Source organism: Neopsephotus bourkii, unplaced genomic scaffold, assembly GCF_033783945.1.
Source record: "Neopsephotus bourkii isolate Nb327-2 ecotype Australia unplaced genomic scaffold, CSIRO-AGI_Nbou_v1 NB_1181, whole genome shotgun sequence".
Classification (NCBI taxonomy): Eukaryota; Metazoa; Chordata; class Aves; order Psittaciformes; family Psittacidae; genus Neopsephotus; species Neopsephotus bourkii.
Genome location: NW_026901666.1, coordinates 4,529,810 through 4,553,961, shown reverse-complemented (window position 1 = coordinate 4,553,961; position 24,152 = coordinate 4,529,810). Strand labels below are relative to the sequence as shown.

Here is a 24,152-nt window from a genome sequence, read left to right as displayed (position 1 = left end):
GGCCTTAATCTGGTCATTTTTCAGGGTATTTATTTATTTATTTATTTAATTAGTGGGATATTTAAAAGAAAAGTTTTGTTTTTCAGAAACATTGTTTATTCACCATATGAGAAATATCAAGAAGTTTTGATGATGCCAGTTTTAAATACAGATACTCATTCAGGAAATATCTGGTAAACCTAAGAGTTGTAGGATGCTGTTGTATGTCTCAAAAGTGGATGTCAGCAAATATCTAAAATTTTCAAATTCACCAAAGACAAGTCCACTCTGGCTCTGTAGTATGTTTTTAATCCAGAGCTGATAAACCTGGATTTATTAGTTTGAGGTCAGTATAGCAGTGATTAATTTCATGGCTCTGGGGTCAGATAAAATGCATATGCAGTAAGCTGGAAGCACATGCAGAGATTGTCCCTGCAAATTTCCTTGCCTTCCCTTTCACCCTTCTTTTTCTCACCCCTGTTTCCCTAGACCACATTCTATCACATGATATTGTTATTTCTGAATCTATCAACTGCTCTACTGAAATCTTCTCACAATGTATTACCTAGTATTTTGCCTGAATACACCACAGATTTAAGGGGTTACATTTGCTCTTTGTTATGGTGGTGCAACTGTAAGGCCACAATAAAAAAGCAGAAGTATTTTTACAACTTCCCTCTCAGTACACACACAACAGAAGTAGTTGATAAATCTATGAAGTATGTAGAAAGCAAGCACTCACTAAATTTTAAGCTAGAAATGAAAAAATAATTGGCTTTTTTGCTAATTAAGGAAAAGTCATTAACAGAATACAAAGATAAATAATCTGATGCTCATTATATTAACCAGATTCTTACAGTGTATTTCAGAGGGGTTTAGTAAATACTAATCCAAGAGAAATAGAAGTTCAGACTTGAGCTATTGCGTGTTTCATAAATTATGTTTGCAGTATAATTTATCACCACACATTCATTCTACTTCCACTGAAATTGTTATGCTGTACTTGCACACAACATGCTAAGTTTGATGACTGTGTGAGGCAATGTGCAGATGACTACAGGTCAATGGAGCTATTGACTTCCCAGCTGGGCCACGGGAGTGGGTGCCCTGCACTGTGCCAATTGCATGGGAAGTGTCTTAGGGTAAACTGCCTTCATAGTTTGCTCTAGCATTATGATTATAATTTATGCTATATAAGTCAACACACAAAATGGAAAATGCTTTCCTTGTTGATTGACTGTAACAGATCTGGGGAGGACAAGGAGTGCACACAGAACCACACCACTCTGGTGAAGGTAACGGGGCAGTTTGTTAAACCACGGTAACTCTATTATGTGTGTTTCTTTTCATTCTTCTGAGAAGGGCATGAGTAGCAGGGTTTTGGTAACAGGGGGCTGCAGTGACACAGTAAATGGGAAGAGACCATGGACTGACTTGTCAGTTCTGAGGTCCATTTAAACAATCCATTGCACCCCAGAACTTTGGAGGGGCACGTAGTGCCTCAGCCTCAGACCTATATCCCTCGTTTACCTAGCTGCTAGGTTTATCAAAGCTTGTAGTCTGGGATATACACATATCTGTCAAGTTTCATTGAAATTGTGCAGTGATCCCCAAAATTGCTTGTGGATAGATAGCTGGACAAGCAGATAGCTCATCCTAACCTTATTTTCTCAGGAGAATTACCTTCTGTCTTCAGGTAGGAAAGTGGCACCTCAGGCAAGAAAAATAATTTGCATCAAAAATTTGCCAAAGTAGTAAAGGATCAAAGGAGCTCTTCATACAGCTGCAGAAGGAGCTAACGAGATAATACTGCATACAAAAGGACAGGAAATTTAGTTCAGTAGTTGTAAATAGAAATGCAGCATATTTAAGGTTATGCATGTGTGAATATTTAAGCCTACATAATATTTAAATGTGTTAATACAATGTTAACACTCCTGTTGTCAAGAACAGACAGATTTCCTGAATAATGTTGACTGAGAGGAAAGTCAAGGATAAGATGTGAAAAGTAAACTGCTCACACACTGTCCTGAGCAAAGATGTGTTGTACTTTCACCTCCAGGGAAGTAAAACCTGTCCTCTACTGGATTACAAGTTTTATAGGTGCCAGTCCTAGTCCTAACAGAAAGTAATGCATCTGTTTACTCTTCAGGTTAGACTGAAGATTATGCTCGTATCACAGAATCCCAAGGGTTGGAAGGGACCTCAAGAGATCATCTAGTCCAACCCCCCTGCAAGAGCAGGGTAACCTAGAGTACATCACACAGGAGCTTGTCCAGGCGGGCCTTGAATATCTCCAATGTGGGAGACTCCACAACCCCCCCGGGCAACCTGTTCCAGTGTTCTGTCACTCTCACAGTAAAGAAGTTCTTCCTGATGTTAACGTGGAACCTTCTATGCTCCAGTTTACACCCATTGCCCCTTGTCCTATCACTGGATATCACTGAAAAAAGCCTAGCTCCATCATCCTGACACCCACCCGTTACATATTTGTAAACACTGATGAGGTCACCCCTCAGTCTCCTCCAAGCTGAAGAGACCCAGCTCCTTCAGCCTCTCCTCATAAGGGAGGTGTTCCACTCCCTTAATCATCTTTGTGGCTCTGCACTGGACTCTTTCAAGCAGTTCCCTGTCCTTCTTGAACTGAGGGGCCCAGAACTGGACGCAATATTCCAGACGCGGCCTAACCAAGGGAGAATAGAGGGGGAGGAGAACCTCTCTTGACCTACTCACCACACCCTTTCTAATGCACCCCAGGATGCCATTTGCCTTCTTGGCCACAAGGGCACATTGCTGGCTCATGGTCATCCTGCTATCCACCAGGACCCCCAGGTCCCTTTCCCCTTCGCTACTTTCCAGCAGGTCAGTCCCCAACCTGTACTGGTACATGGGCTTGTTCTTCCCCAGATTCAAGACTCTACACTTGCCCTTGTTGAATTTCATCAAGTTTCTCCCCACCCAACTCTCCAGCCTGTCCGGGTCTCACTGGATGGCAGCACAGCCTTCTGGTGTGTCAGCCACTCCTCCCAGTTCAGTGTCATCAGCGAACTTGCTGAGAGTACACTCAGTTCCCTCATCCAGGTCGTTGATGAAAATACTAAATAGCACTGATCCCAGCACCGACCCCTGAGGCACTCCAGTAGTCACAGACCTCCAGCTAGATTCTGCACAATGCTTCATGCACATGAGAAAAGAAAAACAGTGTGTGAGATGCTTATAAAAAATGATTTTCTAGGACGTTCTGATTTAAAAAAATGGTGGCTTTTTCACCTTGTTTTGACAAACTGCCCTCTGCCTCTTAATATTTTAGGCTCCAGAGAACTGTAATTAATATGCATTTTATTTTTTCCCCTTTTATAAGCTCTACTATTCACACCCTGAGGCACCTGTCTCATTATCTTTCCATTTAGGGTTATATGCATAGTCTTTCTATTCTTATTTTATTTCCAGTAATAGCATTGTTAATATTTTATGTTTCAATGCATGGTGGGTTTGATTAGTGCAAGCTTTGTCTTATTTTTAGTTGATAGGATTATACATTAGTAGCAGGTCTCACTATACTTCCCATCTTCCTTGGTGATGTCAGCTTTGTTGGGGCAAAATTTGCGTGTGACTTCCAAAGTTTTGGCAAACAATTTGTTAATTGGAAACAGAAATCCTTAGGATGCCCACTGTGTAACTGTAGATCTACTTTACTTGTGCTGTGCGTTCTGCACTTCTGAGAGCTGTTGAAACTACTGCACATTAGCATATGTTACCAGTAGGTCTGGTGTTTCCTAAATTACAGACTTTTCATGCATGATACAAACCATCCGTAAAGAGCATATCCAGCCTTTGCTTCCTGTGAGCGCTGGGGCTGCTGTGCAAATGCTGTGGAGACTCACATGTTTGTCTGATAAAACCTGTAGCGATTCTGTCCTGGAGATGCAAATGTTTTACACTATGCATTTGTTTCCTTCTTAGTCTCTAGCAGAAAGTCTTAAAAGTTTGAGTAGTTGAAGTAAGTTTTGTAATGAGAAATTGTAGGTGAATGCAAGTAAGCTTGAAAATGCTTGTTTAAATGAAATGCACTACCTTTTGTTAGTCACCAAATAGACATTTCTGTATAATCAGTGACTTTAAAAATTTGCTTTAGTTTTGTAACATGACTTCTATTGCCCTGTTCCATTTATAAAATATTTAAGTCTATGGTATTTATCATCCTACTAACCCAAGTGGAATTTATGTGCTTAACTTCTATTAACCTTAATAGAAATTACCTCAGTGAATCCTTGTTCTGTGGAGGACTACATCTTTATTTTTCTATTTCCCTCTACATTTCCTTCCCCCTTTTCTTAAAAATCTTACATTTTTTAGTACCTGAGCATGGAAGGGAGATGCTCAGGCAAGAGACATAGATCAGCATGCACTACTTTTATCTGAAGTATTAACAACTAAGCTATATTGCAAATGAAGAGGCTATGCTGCTAGTAATGAAAGTCACCTTTTAATGGGTTTCCCATGTTAATCTTCTACTGATCTCAGTTTGACCTTGCTCTTTGGCTAGTTCTATAGTAGAAAATAAAGTAATAACATTCTCTTGTGTGGGGAAATAAGTAGTTTGCCAAATTTATTCAATCATCTTCATCAGTTGGATTATATGTCCATTAGAAACTGATTTGAGAAGAATATCCTTACGGAAGAGCTGATGTTGAAGTCCTGTAATTCTTGTAGCCCATAACCTTTTATCACTTAACCACATTTTACATCTGTTTTGTTTAATTCTCTATTTCAAGACACACTAGAAATGCATAGCTCTAAAATGGCCTTCTCTCTGTAAACAGAATTTCTTGGGTCACCAACTTGTTCTGAGATTGCAGTCCTTATCTTTAAAGTGTGAAGGAAAAATGTCATGGTTGATGTGGGTTGAATTCAAACTTGCAATTAAGAGGCAGTTTTTCACCCTCTGTGCCTTGTGTTGTCCATCTGGAGAAATGAAGAGGTATCTCTGACTTACCATAAATGAGATAACTCTCAATTCTATATTCAGCAAGAAAGAGGGCAGAGGAGATGGCAGAGACACAGTGAAGCTGGGGAAGGAGAGTAAGGGAAGGATCTAAGTCCTGGCAATAGAAGTGGATTGGTCTGTTTATTTGAACTGTGGACATTTCTTGCTGTGCTTTTTGGACTCTGATCCCAAGCTTGGTCTTTCTCTTGAGCTTCATATGAGCACAATGTCAGTAACTGTAGGAAGGCCTTGGGTGACCTAGAGGACTCTAGCCTGAATAACCCTATGGAAAGAGAGCAGATGTAGATTCCTATGCAATTTGTTGTTCATCCTTTCCAAAGCAGAGTAGTTCTGAATGACTACTTGGTCTCTATCTGGACAAGATGAAAAGCTGCTGTACTTGTTCTCTGTTTTCGAGAGCCCCTTCAGTAACCTAACATTGAGCTTTTCCACACAATAGGAATTTTACTGCTGGTTATGCCAGTTTTGGGGGCAAATGACATGCACCATATAACACTTAGCTCAGGCGGTCTGTGCTTTCCCATCTGTGAAGTATGAAATAACACTTAATGGCTACTGTTGGGATTTCCTACCCACTTTGCCAAACAACGAGTTAGAAATATGGGACAAATATATGCAGATGCATTCTCTGATTCTTTGTTTTATGCTTAGGATTATTTTTTATATATATGTGTATATATATACACACACATATATACACACACGTATATATATACACACATATATATATATTGAAGTCCTTTTAATAGCATTTGAATCTCTAGTCATCTTCTAATCACATTTCAACATTTCTGACCATGCAACCCTGATTGCTGCAGCTGCTCTTGCTTTCAGTCACATGATGAATTCACCACAAAAATGCTGGTTCTTTTACCAGTGCTGGAATAGCATTCTCTTGCATGCTTCCTCAACTTACTCATTTGAATTTTGTGGTGGTACTTTTGCTACATAGCATCTTCATTTGTGAAAGTATTTTTCTTGAAGAGACCCTCTGAATATTTTTTCCCAGGCATCCTTAGAATGACTTGTGAACATTTTGAAGAGTGGAAAAAAAAGTGCAAACCATAATAAAAGTAGGGAAAGGTGTGCAGAAATGTGTTAGAGATTAGTAAAGCTCTAGGAGATTCTGAAAGTGTGTTGGGATTGGGTCATTTCTTAAGGTTGTGAAAGAGTGAGCTAGAGAGAATTGTGGGGATATCATAGGATTTTCTTTTTATGCCTTTAGTTATGACAAACAGTACTGACTTTATCACATAATTATTGGGAATTATTGCTTAGAATTTGAATTGTAGCAGCTTATTATATCTGTGTAGCACAGTGTAGTCTGCAAGAATACTGATCTGGAGCTCTGTATAGTCATTCTGGGACACTGTTCCTCCTGGTCATTTTATGTCCTTGTGGTTTGTAATGTATTTTTGCCTCAGTTTTCAAAGGCCATTTTTACTCCATGCATGATCTTTGCCATGCAGACCCTCTCTGCACTAATCAGTTGCCCCATGCTCCTATTTTCCTAGCTGTATACTTTAGCTGCTAGAAGGAGCTTGATGCCAACTCTCTTGTGTCACCCTAGGCAGCTTCAAGATCTGTTTATAACGTAAGTCAGTGTTGCTTAAAGAGAAGAACCTGCTTAATGCTGATGTGCTGATTTATTGGGTATTCCCAAGGAAAGTATCCCAAAACTTGCTTTATCATCGAGAAATGTATCTGTAGCATGAAATACATGATAAATACATTATTACTATTCAGATGTTAGAGTGAAAGAATTAATTTATTACTTTAATTGGTTTGCAGTGTACTTTACATTATTGTAATATGCAATATTGAAATAATGATCAGAAAATAGGTATGTACATATTCTGTTTAGCACAGCAATTTAATAATTCACTTGGCAAAAGCTCCTCTAATAATACATGAACTGTGAAATGTACTTGAAATGCCAGTTGTAATTAAAAACTTTCAAAACTTAATGTTGGCAGTGCTTGTATGTAAGCTTCTTTGTGAAACAGGCAATTGGGGATCCAGGTTTCAGTGTGTTTTCAATATTAGTTTAACTACTAGGATTTTTTTAATATTTAAACAGAACATTTAGTGTTGACACAGTAAACTCTACCCTTCTGATTTTGCACTCCTAGGAATGAAAGAATGCAATCAAGAACACATCAGGTTTTTTGTGCATTCTGTGGACTCAGACTACTGCCTTACTGAGTCAGAATTACTGTTCAGGGTATTTCTTTATTGTTACTGCTCTTCAGATCTGCATGACCCTGCCTCTGGAGGAAAAAGCTGATGAATACAATGGGTTTTCTTGAAAAGCTTAAATAATGAATGCTGGAAATTCAGCATCAGGTAGTCAGTTTTAAACAGCAAAATAAAGAAGTATGGAAATGTGTGCCACAGAGATCCCTCCATTATTGTGCTCCATTTCCCTGTCTGCCCTTTGGTGGTGGTGGTTGTTTTGCAGCAGCACCCAGAGACTCTCAGATAGGACTGGTTTCCCATAGTACCATGTGTTGTACAGACTCACAGCGAAGTACAATTTGCAAGGCAAATAGACATGCAGGCTGGGTTTCTGAAGAGGCAGTCCAGTATACCCTTGTCATTATGAGTGAAGATAGCCTAGCTCCTATTCTTTGAACCTCTGACAACATTGGCAGGGCTTAGGAGCCTTTCCATTCTTGCCCCTGCCATTTTCTGTGGGAAGTACTCCATGAGAAGTTCCCCTTCATACACAGGCTGGCCCACAAAAGGAGTTGAGGCTGTGGGACAAAAACTACTGTCTAACACAGAGATGTTTTAATGTTCGAATGTGGCTTTAAAAGTGAAATATATTGGCCTTTGAATCAGGTATTGAATTACTAATTTTTGGTATTCCTGACATAATAAAACTCATTAATTTAGTTCGGCTCCACAAAGAACATTTTATTTTATATGACTGTCCTGGGTTTAGCAGTAGCAGTCATTTTTCTCCTTCTTAGTAGCTGGTGCAGTGCTGTTTTTCGACTTTCGGCCTGGGAACAGAGCTGATAACAGATATTTTGGTTTGGCCAAGGACTTTGTGAGCCTCATGCTCTGCCAGGGAGGGGGGAAGCCGGGAGGAAGCAGAGACAGGACACCTGACCCAAACTGACCAAAGAGGTATTCCATACCACAGCAAGTCATGCCCGGGGTGTAACTGAGAGTTACCCGGAAGGGCTGGAACTGCAGGGTTGGAGGAGGTATTGGTCGGTGCTTGGTCAGGCTAGGGGGGCTGAGTTATCTGACGCCTGGTGATGAGGTGTTGTATTCTCTCCCCTTGTTATTTCCTTTACCATTATTACTATTGATGGTAGCAGTAGTGATTTGTGTTATACCTTAGTTACTAAACTTTTCTTATCTTAACCTGTGGGAGTTGCATTCTTTTCAATTCTCTCCATCCCTCTGGGAATAGGGGGAGGACAAGAAGGGGGGGAGTGAGTGAAAAAGTTGTCTGGGTTTAAACCATGACAATGACTTTAACTCTTCATGTGGGGAAGACATGTCATAATGCCAGCCTACTGAATCACATTTTATAGATGTTTTGCAAATAGTGCTTTTCTGGTTTTTACAAGTTTTTCCTTTTTGTTGCAATTGTGAGTAATTTTTTTAAGGAAGTGACTCCTCTTTTGCCTTAATGAAAAGGCATGGATTAGATAAATGAAGGAGGGGCAGGGATAATGTAAATTACCTTCATATGCTGCCTACAGGAAAGAATAAATAGGTATTGTGGGAAAGTATAGTACAATTGAACTTTCCTTGATATTCTTATAACCCGTTTTCTTGATTAGCAATAGGCTTGTGCATTCAAAAAACCTAACTAGATAAAAATAGAAAGCAGATCCTACCTGCTGAGTAAATAGGTGTGCTCAGTAGTGATTCAGGGCAGTGTAGTTAGTACTGTAGAAGGTAGTGGAGATATGCATTGAATTACTGCCATATCAGTTTTGTCTGGGGAACCTCTTTGCATGATTAATGTTTTGTCAGCTGAGTGAAGTTATATGTTTGATGCTTGGTTATGCTCACTTGTTTGTATGAAACCTTTTGAAAATCTAGATTGTGCCCCAACATTGATTTCTGACTCAATCAAAAGGCTTTAATGGAAGAGCTATGTAAAAAGAACTAGGAAAGTGATTGTGGCTTGTCACAAGATTGGTGTGTTACGCATGCCATGCAAACAACTGCTGATCAAAATAAATGATTAAGGAAGTTTGAGATGATTTTAGACTAGATTAGTATCTGTATCTGCTTACTGCTATGTTGTTATTTGCTTTCCTTCAGCCAGTTACCGTCTTGACACTTAGTGCTGGACCAGTCCTGTTCTCAACATCTGCTTCCAGTTGGTAATTCCCCTGAAGAATCAGTTAATTGCAACTTTTATTGAAACCCATTTAGTGGGCACACTATGCTATCTAATGATTGCAGTCAAACAACTAAAAAAGATCCCTCGTTAATAGGTAAATTAATATCTAGAGGAGACCAGTAAAGGATCAAGAGGGTTCTCAGAGTTGGAGAAAACTGAAACTGCATGTGATGAGCCCGCTTACTGCGTATATATAATTGTTGAAGAGAGTTTGAAAGGAATGTGAAGCAGGATGTAGGAAAATGCAAGCTTAAAACAAAGCAATTCTTTTGTTACATAGTTTAACTGTTACCTCATTTCAGCCCAGCCCAGAAAATCTCACTGGTGTTAGTACAGAAGTTTAAAGTTCCTTCATGCGTTTCTGCAGTTCAGCCTAGCTCCAATCAGAGCAGACTTTCAGCAGATTGATTTTTTTTTTTGTTTACTGTTAAATTTTAAAGCTTTATGTATATGTTTTTGCTTCAGTCTGTTTCAAAAGTGAGGTAGAAATGATCAAATGATGTTCCACATTTATTTTCAAAACATTCCTTTTAAGTTTATTAGTGTAGCAATTGAAGGGCAACTGAAACAATTTAGCCTTTTATTTTAGATTCTTAAAGTCCTAAACTGCACGAGCAAGCTGCTGTCAAACTTGCTAAGTAAAAATCTCTATTTAGACAAAGACCTTGTGTTACAACTTTCATGTGTGGGGGGGTTCACTCAGGTATGGTCATTTCATGTAACCTGTGTTCTATTATTGTTCCACATTTCTGTTTCAGTGGATGATTTGAAATTGTAACTGGCTGTTCTATAAGGGATACACACCCTTCTGGCACTTCCCTCAGAACTTGCTTGCTTTAGGATGTGGAGTTGCTATAGATTTCTTAGCCCGCTTGATGGATTTTTAATGCTTGTATGGCTTAGAACCAGTCAGTTTGTCATTCCTGCTGCATGAGACAGGCTCAAACCCACTGGGTTCCTCTGTAGGATCCATCTATTAAACCTCTGCTCTGTAGCAACTTTTTTCTGAAGTCCTTGTTCATTCATGTTCATTCCTGCCAAGCTAAGCAAGCTGTTTAGGCCCTGTCTACTGCTGAATTTGTTATCAGTGTCAGAACTATAGAAAACCCTGAAATAAAGGTCTGAATACATCTTGTTCCTTATACTTGGCTGTTCCACACCTTCAGTGTCTCTGTTCAGAACTTGGAACGAGTTTAGCCAACTCTCCCAAGAAATCCTGTTAGATCATCTTAACTGCTTTGTTTCCCTGCATTTTTGGTAGTGCCCCTCTGCTGAACAACATCACAAGAATCCTTGCTTTGCATATTTCTCAAGAAAATGCATTTCTGTTATGCCTAAAAATATAGCTGTCTGATTCTTTTTCATGGGACTTGCTTAAGTCTTACAGCATCTACTTGTCAACTTTGTGTTTTTAACTTAGGAGCTAACTTAAGGAAATAAGATCTCACATTATAGGAGAAGACTTCATTCCTAGAACTGATAGGGAACTGGCATGGGAGAATCATGAGAGGACTGAAGGACAGAGAAAATCTGTTTCTCTACACCAGAGTAATTCTTAGACAGTAAAGATAGTGGTCAGCAGAGAAGATGTTCCCAAGTGAATGTCTGGACACTAGACAATATCTGGAGATAGACGCGCTTCTGCCTCTTGGTGATTTTCAAGTGGAGCAGCTACTGTGTCAGGGAATGAGAAGCCCCTAGCTCCAAGCAGTCTAGAAATAAAGATGCTATTTTTAATTTTGAGGACAGGTGGGTACAGGTCCCTGCCTCAAAAAGTGTTTCATTATTTCTTTATTACTGCAATGAGTCCAGCAAAGGACCTTTAAGAGGAAGGTCACTTCTCCTGTGTGGAAAGGTGGAGAGGGCTGGGACTGTTCAGCCTGGAGAAGAGGGGATCTCACCAATGTGTATAAATACCTAGAGGAGAGGGTGCAAGGAGGATGGGGCCAGGCTCTTTCCAGAGGTGCCCAGTGACAGGAAAGAGGCAGCAGGCACAAGCTGACACATTTGAAATTCCATTCCATTCATCATTTCTTTACTGAGAGGGCGGGTAACACCAGAACATATTGTCCAGAGAGGTTGTGGAGCCTCCATCATTTGGAGATACTTAAACTGTGATTTAACATGGTCCTAGGTAATCGGTTGCAACTGACCTTGCTTAAGCAGGGTGGGTGGCCTGGATGGCCTTGAGAGGTCCTTTCCAACCTCAGCTGCTCTGATTCTGTTTTTTTCAACCTGGAATAATTGTAACCATAAACATGGCTTCATATTCCCTTTTGCAGAATAAAGAATTGAATGTGGATCTCCCGAAACGTGGGTAAGAGGGCTCAAGGTATTTATGCTGTGATATAGCACCCTGGATTAATCAAGTCATTAAATAAAATTTGGAAACTACTTATTTGCACATACTGCTTGAATTCATTAATATATTAGGGATGACCAAAAGCAAGATATTACTGAGGGGTTGGGAGGAGGGGAAAACCTACTACATAGCAAAAAATAAGGTAAATTATTCATATGCAGCATATATTCAAGTGGGACTGGTCATTTTTAGTTTTCTTTTTCTGGAGACAAAAAAAAAAAAAAAAAAGAAAAAATATTCAATGCAGATGCTTAGAGCTATTTATATTGCACTACTTATGTCTAAGGGTTATTTATGCTAATATGTCTCTTCTAGTTAACAGAAAACAGAGGGGTGGGGGAGAGCAGGTGATCTCCTGTTCTCAGAGATCTCACCCTGATCTTGGGTGTCCCACAAGTGCTCAGTCTGCTCCCCAGTTCTTCCAGAAACTCAACATACCTGTGACTGTCACATTAAAGGATTTGGGAGGATGATTTTTTTCTTTTTAGGAATTAAAGGATAGTTTTACCACTGCCAAAGAAGCTCTACCAAATATATCTTTCATTAACAATTTTATTACTATCATTATTATTACATATGCTAGTTCTAGTTTAGGGAACATTTCCAAAATTCTGAGAAGATCATAAGTGAAGAGTAGTATATCTGTACTAAGGAATACTGCAATAAAATTTGTAATTTTTCATATGGTGCAAGTTTGAATTCCCATTTCAAATAATTTTGTAAGAATACCAAAAAGAAAAATAGGGGTTTCTATACTTTCTGCCATTACTTTACTATTCAGTTAGGCATATGGACAGGTGCAGTTTGCATGTATGTATCCTAAGTGATCCCTCTTGCATATTTTCAGGCATCCACATCCAGCTTCAGTTTCCACGTGTACACATTTGTTCTCTCCTTGCAAACCATCCCACTACATTTTTTGACATTCATTCAGTGCCATTAACACTTGCTGGCACAAAGTTATCCCTGTGCTACCTCACTGTCCCATAAAATAATGAGTAGCATTGTCCAAATAGGGTCAAGAGGAAGGGAAGTAGAGAGGTTTGGGGTTTCAGTATCTTGTCCCTTTTTTCCCCTGGCTGCTTACATTTTCCTAGTTGCAAGGATAATTTTTTACTTGCTCTCTTCCTATAAAACATCTAATTGGTGAAGATGGCTGTTACCTAGCTTCCTCCCCCGTTCCCCCCTGAAAGGAAAGACAGGAGACTTCAGAAGGTGAAACACAGTTATAAACAGGCCCCCACTGAGAATTACTTACAAAAAAAGGAAGGAGAGAGGTAAAAAAAGTTTAATGCTCAGCTAAATCATAATTCTTAACTTTGGGGTTGGAGTTGAAGCTGGGAAAAATTGTACGTACTCTGAGTAACAGCGTAAATGAAAGTTATTTGAAGAACCCCAAACTCAATAGTTGTTATTAAAACATGGAAAATTAAAGATACAGATCACTGAGGACCTCAGACCCCAGGGAGCACTGGACTCCTGAGCAATTTTTTCAGAAGCACAGAACAGAAGAATTAATACAGTCTGTGCACATAGCTAGTGAAATGCAGTAAAGGTGATAAAATATATATTAATATCTTAGTACCTACTATAGTATAGAAAACCAGATGAAAAATGGCTCAAATGCTTGTTTCTGTGAGGAATGCATAGTACTGTTACATTTGACAAATCCATTGTAAAAAGAGCTGGCAAGCCAACAAAAAGCAGACATTGCTAATCCTGTTGAAACCAGTGTGAAACAGATGAGTGTACAACTGTTCTTGACAGCACCAAGGTAAATCAGGGCTCCATGCTAACTGAGAACAGTGTGCTCAAGAGCACTGAAAACAAAGTCTCTAAATATTATCAATTACTGAGGATGTGTTGTCCTGTTTAACCAATAAAGTGTATCAGGAATATGTCAAAAATGGATTTCTGGCATGTTTTGCTGAGCTATCCATCCCATCCCCAACATGTTTTGTGAAGCGGGGTGGCAGGCCCTCTAATGAGGGTGCAGTGGCGCTGGTCCCTGCCATGCTTCCACATGTGCTGAAACAGCAGTCCCTTCAGCCACTGGGCAGCTGAGCTGTGGCTGATGTCTCTCTTCCCATAGATCAGTGGGACGTTTGGCATACAGGACCACTATAGGCACTGGTCACAAGCGTTCACAGCTGGCAGGGATCCTGGACTAATTTTGCACAGTTTGAAAGCTGACAAAAGATGAAATCTTTGTTGCTGGAGTCTGTTGATTTCCACAGAGTTGGCTGAAAGTGAAGTGCTGTTTCAGAACTGCCCAAGTTGAAAGGTGTGAGCAGACTCTGGTCTTTTAGCCCTGCTCTGCATTCATTCATAGGTTCATTAAGAAATGTATATGTCACTGAAAGTAAGCATTGAAGGAGAATCTAAGATTTGATGTTACTGTGATGGTTTTGGTAATTTTGCCAAAAATCTTTTCACATGTGATTTTTTTTAGTATTATGCCAGTCAGTTGCAAATTGTACATTAGTGTGCAGAAAGCTGGTGCTTACTGAGTGATTATGTATTGCTGGTAAGATTATAAATCTTAGTTTGTAAATGGGTTACATGGGTTTTCTTCCCTCTCTCAGTTTGGTAGGTTCACTATATTGCACCACAAGTCTGCTGCAGGACTGTCTTTTCAACTATTTCTTCCAGGTTCTACAGAGGAAAGCACAGCAGGAAGAGGCTGCTAAACTAGAAGCTGCTATAGCTGCTAGAAGAAAAGAAGAGAAAGAAGAGAAAGAAAGGCTACAGAAAGAACAGGAAATTATTCGTAGAGCTCAGGAGAAAGAGAAAGTATGTGAATCTTTTATATGTTTTTGCATACATTAGAATACAATTGACTTTAAAATCTTTAATTGATCTCACTATCTTGTAGTCTTGTAAAGTATTAGGAATTAGTATAGAGGTGAGCAAATGGTTAGTTGAGTCTTGCTATTATCCACCTTAGCTTTAAAGCTGCTTGCTCTTAAACACCAAATGTACTTTGTTACCTGTCTAAAAAAAACCGAGTCACATACACAAATAAATGTATGTGACCGTCTCTGCACCACAAAAAATAAGTGCAGAAGCACTACTGGATTTCTAACTCATACAGCTTTGTTCTTTTAGTATGTGGCAAGGACTCTGAAAGCTTCCCATGCTGCAGTTAAGTATGCTGCAATGCAGCAAATGAACCTTACAGGGTATTGTCTGCAAGAGAGCGCACTGCACTGTGCAGCACAAGCACCTTAACAGTGGGCCTGAAGCCCAGTGGTAATATTAACCATATCAGGATATCGAAAGTCTGTAATGTTATTCTAAGTACTTAGGTGGTGACTACTTGGGAAATGGCTTTCATGCATAACCCTAAACTTCAACTTAATATAAGATCAGAAATTCACTATAGTGAATGTAACGCTTTTAGAAAATCAAGCTACATCACATGTATTTGTGTTGACCTTTTTATTTAAATGATACAGGAAAAATCCAAGAGTTTTTATTAGAACTTTACCTCTGTTTCTGAGTATTTTTTATGCTGAAATCTGATATGTTTTGAATCCAACTCACCTGTGGTGTATTTGTTAAGACTGCATGAAAAAAAATAAGTCGGAGAATGTCATAGTTTCTTGCTTTGTCTTTTAAGTGCTGCTCAGTAAATATGTCATAGTTTCTTACTGCTTCGCCTTTTAAGTGCTGCTCAGTAAATAGTCTCTTTTACTGGACTACTCATGCCAGCATCTTTGCAAGGAGAGGCTCTAAAAGCTGTTCTCTTGTAACATTCCAGTTAGAAGTTAAGAAAACAAGGCTAAACTGTTCCAAAGAGAATATTTTCATGAGGCATATGATGGCTTTAGTGATATCACTACGTAGCACTACAGGAAACCAGTGGAAAAGAAGGAAGAAAACAGAATCTTTCCATATGTTACCATGTTTTCTCTTTAGATTTTGCCACCTTGTCAAATGTGTAACATATCCTGCTGGGAGTAAATGTTTACTGGTGGGACTACAACGTGGCCAGGTAGACACCCTTGGAATCTGATGAACTCTCGTGTCCATAGAGGTGTCTACAGCAGTGATATTCCTTGCAAGGGAAAACGCCAGACACAAAACTGACCCTACTTACAGCAATTTGTTTAAGTTGTAACTGAAACAATTCACAGCACTTACTAAAAGCAGTAAAGAGATTATAGCAGAGCAAAATAAAAGACTTGCAGGCAGGTGGAACCGACTGCTGCTTTAGCAAAAGAATGAAAATGGTAGTACACTACTTGGAATTTCCTCATCTATTTTTATAGCACTCAAATATCTTTTCCTTGCTTAGTCCAAATATGCCTTCACGCCATATCAAACAGGTCAAGAGCAGAAGTTCTTGTAGCTTATTGTATTACTAGTAAGTAGTTTGCATAACCATCGAATATGGTTATATCAACAATTCTGCAAGAAGCACTTGACTGAAACAGCTACCTGGAGAAAAGAAGCTGAAGCTGTGAAAGCCTTCTTGTCTTGAGATCAACTCGTTATTTCTCATTGCTGCAAGTCCCCAGAACCAACATTTTAAAAATTGTCTAATTTCAAATTGATTCTGATTTATTTGTGAGTTCATTCTTGGTCATATCTGCATTTGCATACTGTGTGTATCCAGTTTGATCTCTAGTTGAAGAAGTCTCTGTTTACATCTGGTTTTATTGTTTTCCTGCTATTCACCTTGAAAATAAAATATGCATTCTTGACAGAGCATAATCTTTTTATTCAAGTATGCTAAATCATATAGTTAGCAAAATTGCAACTAATTGTCCCAGAGCCAGTTTCAAGAGATGTTTCTCCTTCCCTCAAAATACACAGAAACACTCACTTTTTGTAAGAATCAGAAAAGCACAGATTGGGAGGGACTCAAGAAGTCTCTAGTCCAATCTCCTGCTCAGGAATGAGGTCCTACCAGGTAACTCATGGTTTTATCCTTATTTTAATTTGTTTTATTTATCTTTAAATTATCTCTAATATTTCAGACTGTCATTCCAGGTTCAAAAGTTGAGAAAGGTGTTGCAACGCTGCACTTTCAGAGAAAACCAGGCTCAATTTAAATCACTGTTGGTTTAACCTTAAATTGGCCTATTGCATATATTGCTGGTGAACCTTTTATACATGAACCTCTATAAAAAGACAGAGGAGAAATTTTAAAAATTATGTGCAATGTGTTACAATACTATTATTTATGTATTTATTTTTTTTTCACACTGACATGTGTTTCCTAGTGTTTGTTCTTTGCTGATATGTTGTTACTGTTCTTACGTGCTGGATTTAAAGTTATAAAATAACAAGGCAGAACTTCTACATTATGTGTCTGCAGTCACCTTCTATGATAGAATTTTCAGAGTGACATGTGATGAAGTTTTGGCTGGTATGGATGATGCATGAGTTGTTTCAGTTTGAACATGTGATTGTGAGATGCTGTGGTTTCTCCCCCAGCACTGGGCACAGTAGTGCAGGGAGGGGCAGCCCATGTTAAGTGATGGTTTGCTGCTTAGGTTATGAGAAACTTAGCTGCTGCTTTTCTTTCTGTTGCAGCTTGTTCTGCTTATTTGTCTTTACTCATACTGTGATTATAGTGGCAGGTGGCTCTGAAACCACAAGGAAGGGAAGAGGATTGGTGAGCCTGTGCTGATCTAACCAAGCAGCAATGTTAATTTTTTGTGTAAATAATTCAGTTGTGCAAACTTTCTTGTCTCTGGCCTATGTGTAATGTCTGTATAGGACTGCTTATGTGCAGATGAAAGAGCAGCTGTTTGAGGCCAGCAGTCATATGTTTCATTTAAGTATGTTACATCTTAGATCCTTAAAAAGTGCTGCTAACCTTATACTGCAACTGCTTTTCTGGGGAATGTTCTACAGCAGCATGAAGATCATGTAAAATGCCTGTGATCAGTGTAAAAGAAATTCCCAGTCTCTACCTAGCCTGTAATCTATCGGGGTATATGTCAAGTACTTCCAAACCTGAGAATGGCTAAAATGACATTAAATCTTAAATACCAATGCTACATTTGTTCTCTTGGACTGCAGATCAGATTTTCCCTGTATATTTAAATACGGAATTTCAGAAGTATCCACTGGCCCTTAATTAGCATTTATGAGAAAATCTTCAGGCAATTTGAAATACAGAAAGGGAATAATTGCAAAAGAGAGAGTTTTATTTCATAAATATTAAGTGTTCAAAAAAGAAAAAAAAAAAGCATTCTAAGTGTTCCTATGGAGACAGACTGGGAGACCTGTTTTTGTTCAGCCTGGAGAAGAAAAGGCTGTGGGAAGACCTTAAAGCAGCATCCAGTCTCTACAGAGGCTGGCAAGAAAGCTGGAAAAGGGCTTTTTACAAGGGTAGGTAGGGAGAGGACAAGGGGGAATGGCTTTAAACTGGCAGAGAGGAGGTTCAGATTAGCTCTTATGAAGACTTTCTTCCCTGTGAAGGTGGTGAGGCACTGGCACAGGTTGCCTAGAGAAGCTGTCACTGCCCCATCCCTGGCAGTGTTCAAGGCCAGGCTGGACAGGGCTTTGAGCAATCTGGACTAGTGGAAGGTGTCCCTGCCTGTGGCAGGGGGGTTGGAACTGGATGAGCTTTCAGGTCCCTTTCAACCCAAACCATTCTGTGATTCGGTATAAAGAGGATGGTATTCTGACTGCCATTTCAACTGAAATCTGCAAAAGAGGCTTAAATTCAATACAGTTCAGTGGATGATATAGAAGGTTTTCTTGCTCTTTTATAAAGCTTTTGTGAAATGATTTTATAAGTAAATTTCATTGTAAGAAATTGACTGTTTTGGAGTGGTAGGATAAGGTCTCAGACCTTCACAGGAAATTTATGCATTTAACTGTAAAATTAAGATATTATTGAGGTATAATTTCAGTTGCTTTTATAATTAATTTTATAATTAATATTTTGTAGTTATTAAAATTCTTCAATTTTCTTAGATTTTTCTATCTTTCTCTATTTTTCCAGCTGTATTTTAAATTATAGAAACATAATGGTTCCACTTAAACTTGAGAAGAAACTTCTTCTCAGTGAGGGTGACGGAACACTGGAACAGGCTGCCCAGGGAGGTTGTGGAGTCTCCTTCTCTGGAGATATTCAAGACCCACCTGGACACGTTCCTGTGTAACCTTATCTAGGTGTTCCTGCTCCAGCAGGGGGATTGGACTAGATGATCTTTTGAGGTCCCTTCCAATCTCTAACATACTGTGATACTGTGATAATGCTGTTTTGTCAGTGAATTACAAGTGCAGCATTGTCATATGCTTCTTTCATGATAAACAGCCTTTTCAAAAACTTAATCTTGATTTTCAACGTAAACACTATCTTTGTATTGCTGGAAGCAATAGCTTTTAGTGAATCACGTAGCTTTTCTCTATTTGTCAAGACATCTGTTAAGGAATTAAGGGGTTTCTCAGTCAGCCCCGAGGTGGTATGAAACCCCATACTGTTCTCTGGCTATTCTTTTGGATTCTGATTTGGAATTACACCAGGGTATGTCGTTACTTCTGTGTCCCAACTTGTTTTCCTCATCTGGTATCTGCACGAATATATAAAAAAGCTCCAAAACAAACTAAACCCAAAACAACAGAGTGGAAATGAAAGAGTGTGAAGTACAACAAAGAGAAATTGCAAGAGTGCTAACCCTGGTAGATCTGTGTCATCCTAACTCTTCTTGTTGGGATAGCAGAGTACTTAGTATAATGCAGAAAAGTGAATATGTGATACAGCTCATATTCCAGGTCATCTCCAACAGGTACCAGAATGTGTTATTGTTACAACTGAAACAGGCAGGATAGGTCAGCATAGCTTCAATTAGGGCAAGAAACTGCAGGATTAGGTCTTACACTGAGGTGTGTTGGGGTTTTCCATAAAGCAAAAAGATACAAGAAATGGCTGGAGCTTCATGTTGCCAATATGCATAATTCATACCTTTCATAGACAGAGTTGAGGAATTACGATCATATTCACCCACCTTACGTAGGTTTTATGTTATTACCATAATAAGGATGCTGTGCTGTCTACAGATTTCTAAACCATTCCTGAAAATTAGTTGCTGAAATTAGGTAAACTAAAGGGCTTTCTTTCCTAATACATAACTTGCCCATTAGTGCTTATGAAAAAAAAATCTTTGCTGTGATTTGTGATTCTTTGGTGGGTTTGTTTGTTTTTCTGTTCTCTAGTGATGGTAATTGTTTGTATGTATTTTGTATTGCTGTTAATCTAAACAATGCATGGCTTTCATGAGATGAAGTCAAGCCTATCCCCTAGTGCTGGGATTTGCAGTAAGTAGCTGAGGTCCCACGGGTGGCAGGGAGAAGAGCTACAATGGAACCAGCCAGGAGCCTGACCAGCCCCGTCTCTTGTCTCCAGCAGCGGCGGTAAAATTAGAGGAAACTGTTACAGTAATTTCCCTCCCTTCAGGCTACTTTCCTGTCTCCAGCTGTTCCCTGATACTGATGTGGTTTGTCAGTTTAGTAACACCTCTGCAGGGGCTCTCTTTGGGAAGTTGCCTTGTCTTTCCTGAAGCATGTGTGAACTTCCTGCATCCATCACCCTCTTGCTGTTCCTCAGCGGGCTCTCCACATCAGCCAAAGTGAGCTGGGCTGGTGTGAATCCAGCCCTTTGAGCTACTCTGGGGCACTTTAACTGAAGGGCCGTTCACTCACTTGAGCAGCACAGCTGAAGGTTTTGATGGCAGAGTAGGAAAGCAAGGAGCAAATGAAAGTGGTAGCCTTGAGTTTGCAGTTGAAAATTATATTCAAATTAGTATCCACAGTCTGATTTTACTGTTCTGTGTGTGGGCTCCACACTCTGTGTTCTCCTAGTAAATCTTTTGTTAGCCCATACTGTTCTAAAATAAAAATTTTATTCTAAAAAGAGCAAACTTGGATTTTCTTTAATTTAATGCTTTTCTTACTTTATTTGTTCTCACTTACTTGGCTTGTGAATTGTTATTTTGTTTACTGCATTTGTTCAAACTCTAGGTGAAAAAGTACTGGGCTGAGAAGCAACTCAAGTGGCAAAAACAGGAAGAGAAAAATCTACAACATCTAGAGGAATTAAGAAAATTAATGTCTGAACAAGCAGTTAAAGACGGAGAAAGGTAAAAGAAACTAAATGTGAACACTTATAGTATCAATAGGAACTTCTTATAGTCTAATTTGCTTTGATCTCCCAACTTCCTATATTAGAATAAATTGAGATATGTAATTGTTTTCCTTCCTGTTTGGCAGTTACTCTGCTCTGTACACCAAGTATGCATCATTGTATCTTGGATGCAATTTATTTGTTAGTTTGAATTAATTCATATTCATCAAAGTTTTAGACCTCTGTAAGCACTAAACTAGTGTAATCATGATAGGGTGCACATTAAATTCAGCTCCCTTTCTGATTTTTTTAGTTGTAACTGGGTAATAAGGCCTACATTCCCACTTTGCAGACTTATTTATAATTAGGCTTGTTTTGTTTTAGAGTCAAGTGAGAGGAGAACATTAAGCACTTAACAGCCTCAAAGTTACTTATTATTCTTTTAGAGGGTCTTAAACTGCGTATCTAGTTGTAAATGCTCTTCATTTGTTTGATGTAATTTAGGACTTCAGCCTTTAAAAATCTGAATCCATGTAAAGTCCTCATTATTGAGTATGGCCTTTAATGACCTGCTGAAGAAATACTTGATTTCACAGAGGAATTCCTCTGTCACAGAGGAGCATAAAATCCTGTCTGTAGTCTAGCTATAATTGCTCTCCAACCATAGGCTTCCTTTATTTGATAGAGGGAGCTACCAAACTGCATGGACCAGAAATATAATTAAAATAAAGTACCATTGGCACTAGAATATTAAACTTGGTCTTAAGCATTCTGTGGGAAACACTGCTTCAGTCTTATTTTGTTATGATACCTTGCTGACAGCTGAATTTAAATGTCTATCCTCATGCTACAAATATATCTGTACCTTTCGTTAATCATACCTCCAATGATTTTAGCTCATAGCAAAAGAAACATATGTACTGGAATTACTGAGTTTTCAGCAGAATTGATCAGGAAAAAAATTGACATTTCTTTAAACCTGTGTACTGCACTATGCCATACAATTGGGGAATGTTCTTTTCTTATGCTAATAAACCTTGCAGAATAAAATACAAGGAAATGGCACAGCTCATTGAGGAATGCAGGAAGGAAATAATCACACCTTTAGGCTATTACAAGTCAAAAGTCAGTAAATGCTTAGTATTATGTTTTCCAGAATTGGCATACTGTACAAAATAAGACAGGTTTTAAAAAACTGCTTGCTGTTTGTGAAGATTAATAATTCTTTGAAATTACTTAATGCTTTTCATCTTCAAAGCCTTGAGAAATATAAATCAAAGGGCAGAGACATTACTGTTATTAGGGGCTGTAGTGCTATGAGTACAGTATAAGGCATTTTAAAGTATATATTGTACTGAACTAAGGTAGACACACTGGCATCATGACTTTACAGTGCAAACTGCATTCCTCTAGAAATTAATAGTATTCTTAAGTGTCTCACCTGCTGCAGCAGATAAATTGGTTTTGAGTCTTTGCAGAGCTGATCATGAAAAATGGCACAGACCAGCACCGCAGTTCTGATCTGACAAGAAAAAGAAAAGATTTTTGGATTGTGAGCAGATTGGTGATTCCAAATATAAGATATAGCCTGGATAGTGCATAGTGTTTAGAATATGAGATCTATGATTCTATGAATAGATGCAATAAGGTATTAGGAAATGGTTTGCTGTTATCCTGAATTATTTTTAAAATTAATTGTAAATTAAGTAATCAGGTTTACAAAAAGGAAAATTATTATCACAGAGTCACTGTGGTGCTCTTCAGGTCTTGCTTTGTAATTGCAAGATGGTGAATAGCCAGAGCTATCAACAGATTAAAAAAGAAAAGGATTAAGGCACTTGAAAGTGGATGTAGAATTTCAAGTGACCAAGTCCAAATTTGCTTTCTCCAGCTCCTCTGCTCAGTGATTGTCTGACAGTGGAGACATTTAACTGATTAGACATTTAATTTTCTGGTGTGGAAGTTCCGGGGTCGCTACAGTTTTATGTTGTGTGTGTCTTAGAACTGTTATTTTAAGAGCAGCTGGCTACCCAGCACTTGCCTACACCCCAGTGGGTTTGAGTTTATGTAAGTTCCCACAGATGCTGATCAAGTAAAAGGTGGTGAAAGTAGCAAGTTGAATGCAAAATCCTAATAAGCAATGCTATTTGCATTCAGCAACATGGGAGAGGGAAAAGGATTGTTCTGTGATTTCTGCTCCAAGCACATTTTCTGTATTATTTCTTTGTCCAACAGTTAGGTCATACAAAATGTGTAAATGACAATTTGAACTCCTTCATGCTGAGAATCTGAGACTAAAACTGTCTGGACAAGAGCTCTTAATACTTGTGTTTATCATAAAAGGTCCAGGCTGGCCACATTTGAAAAGGAAAGCAGAGAGTTGTAATACTTTTTAAAATAAAAATTAAAGGTTTGGTATTTGACAGCTCCAGAATGAGAAATGCCCCAGAAACACAGCAGGTATGAGATAAATGATGTGCGTTCTCCTTGCTGATACTCAGCAGGACTTAACCCCATTAAGCTGGGGTAGCTGGTGGGGCTACTTCAAGGGTAAGAAACTAGTACTGGCAAGAAACACTTGCATGTGGTCCACTGAAAACAGAGGTGTAAGCATGGATGTACATTTACAGGAGTCAGTCCTTCCTATGTCCTTCCTATGTCCACAGGATCACATGTTCAGCTATTCTAAATGTCTTAAATTAGGTAGTCTACATGCCTGTGTCTTTAAGGACACAAATTATAAACTCTCTTTAAATGTAGTATCAAGAACCACAAACTCTGTTTAAGTCTTCCTGTGTTAAGAATTAGCATCCAGAAGGGCAGATGTTTGTCTGGTGGTACAAGCCCACTTCTCCCTTTTTTAATCTATGCAGTGAATTTCAGTTAGGCCCTTTATCGGGTCCCTTAGGTATGGAATGGGTTGTATATACATAAAATTTTCTAATAGAACATCACACAGACGCCCAGCAATAGATTTTGCATTACTGTTGCAGGTCAAGAATTTAATTGGCATGAAATTGTGCAAATATTTTCACTCACTACCTATGGGAAGCAGAGTGACACAGTCCTGTTCTCCATTGAAGAAGTGAGTGGGAAACATTTGCAAACGTTTTAACGCAGCACCTGCACTGCTGCCAGTCCTGGCCCTGAATTCAAAGGGCAGGGGTGGGTGAGTCGGAAGGAAACAATTACTCTTCACAAGAATTCTCTCTTGTTAACTGTTAGAGCAATGGCAGCTGTTTGCCATGCATCTCTGTTTACCACATGCCAGGGGTGAAGACACTTACGTACTGCATCTCTCCTTCCCTTGTGCTCTTGGAAGCAATTCTATGCTGGGAAT

The 24,152-nt window shown here is 38.9% G+C and overlaps 1 protein-coding gene across 6 annotated transcripts in view; it reads left to right on the top strand.

The window, feature by feature from the left end:
• Positions 1 to 24,152, top strand: part of CCDC148 (coiled-coil domain containing 148) — a 58,754-nt gene that overhangs the window by 25,157 nt on the left and 9,445 nt on the right. For all 6 annotated transcript variants that reach the window (XM_061363807.1, XM_061363801.1, XM_061363802.1 and 3 more), the window contains 2 exons: positions 14,377 to 14,517; positions 20,710 to 20,828. In XM_061363807.1, coding sequence (XP_061219791.1) covers positions 14,377 to 14,517; positions 20,710 to 20,828 — 260 coding nt within the window. The remainder of the gene's footprint in view (positions 1 to 14,376; positions 14,518 to 20,709; positions 20,829 to 24,152) is intronic.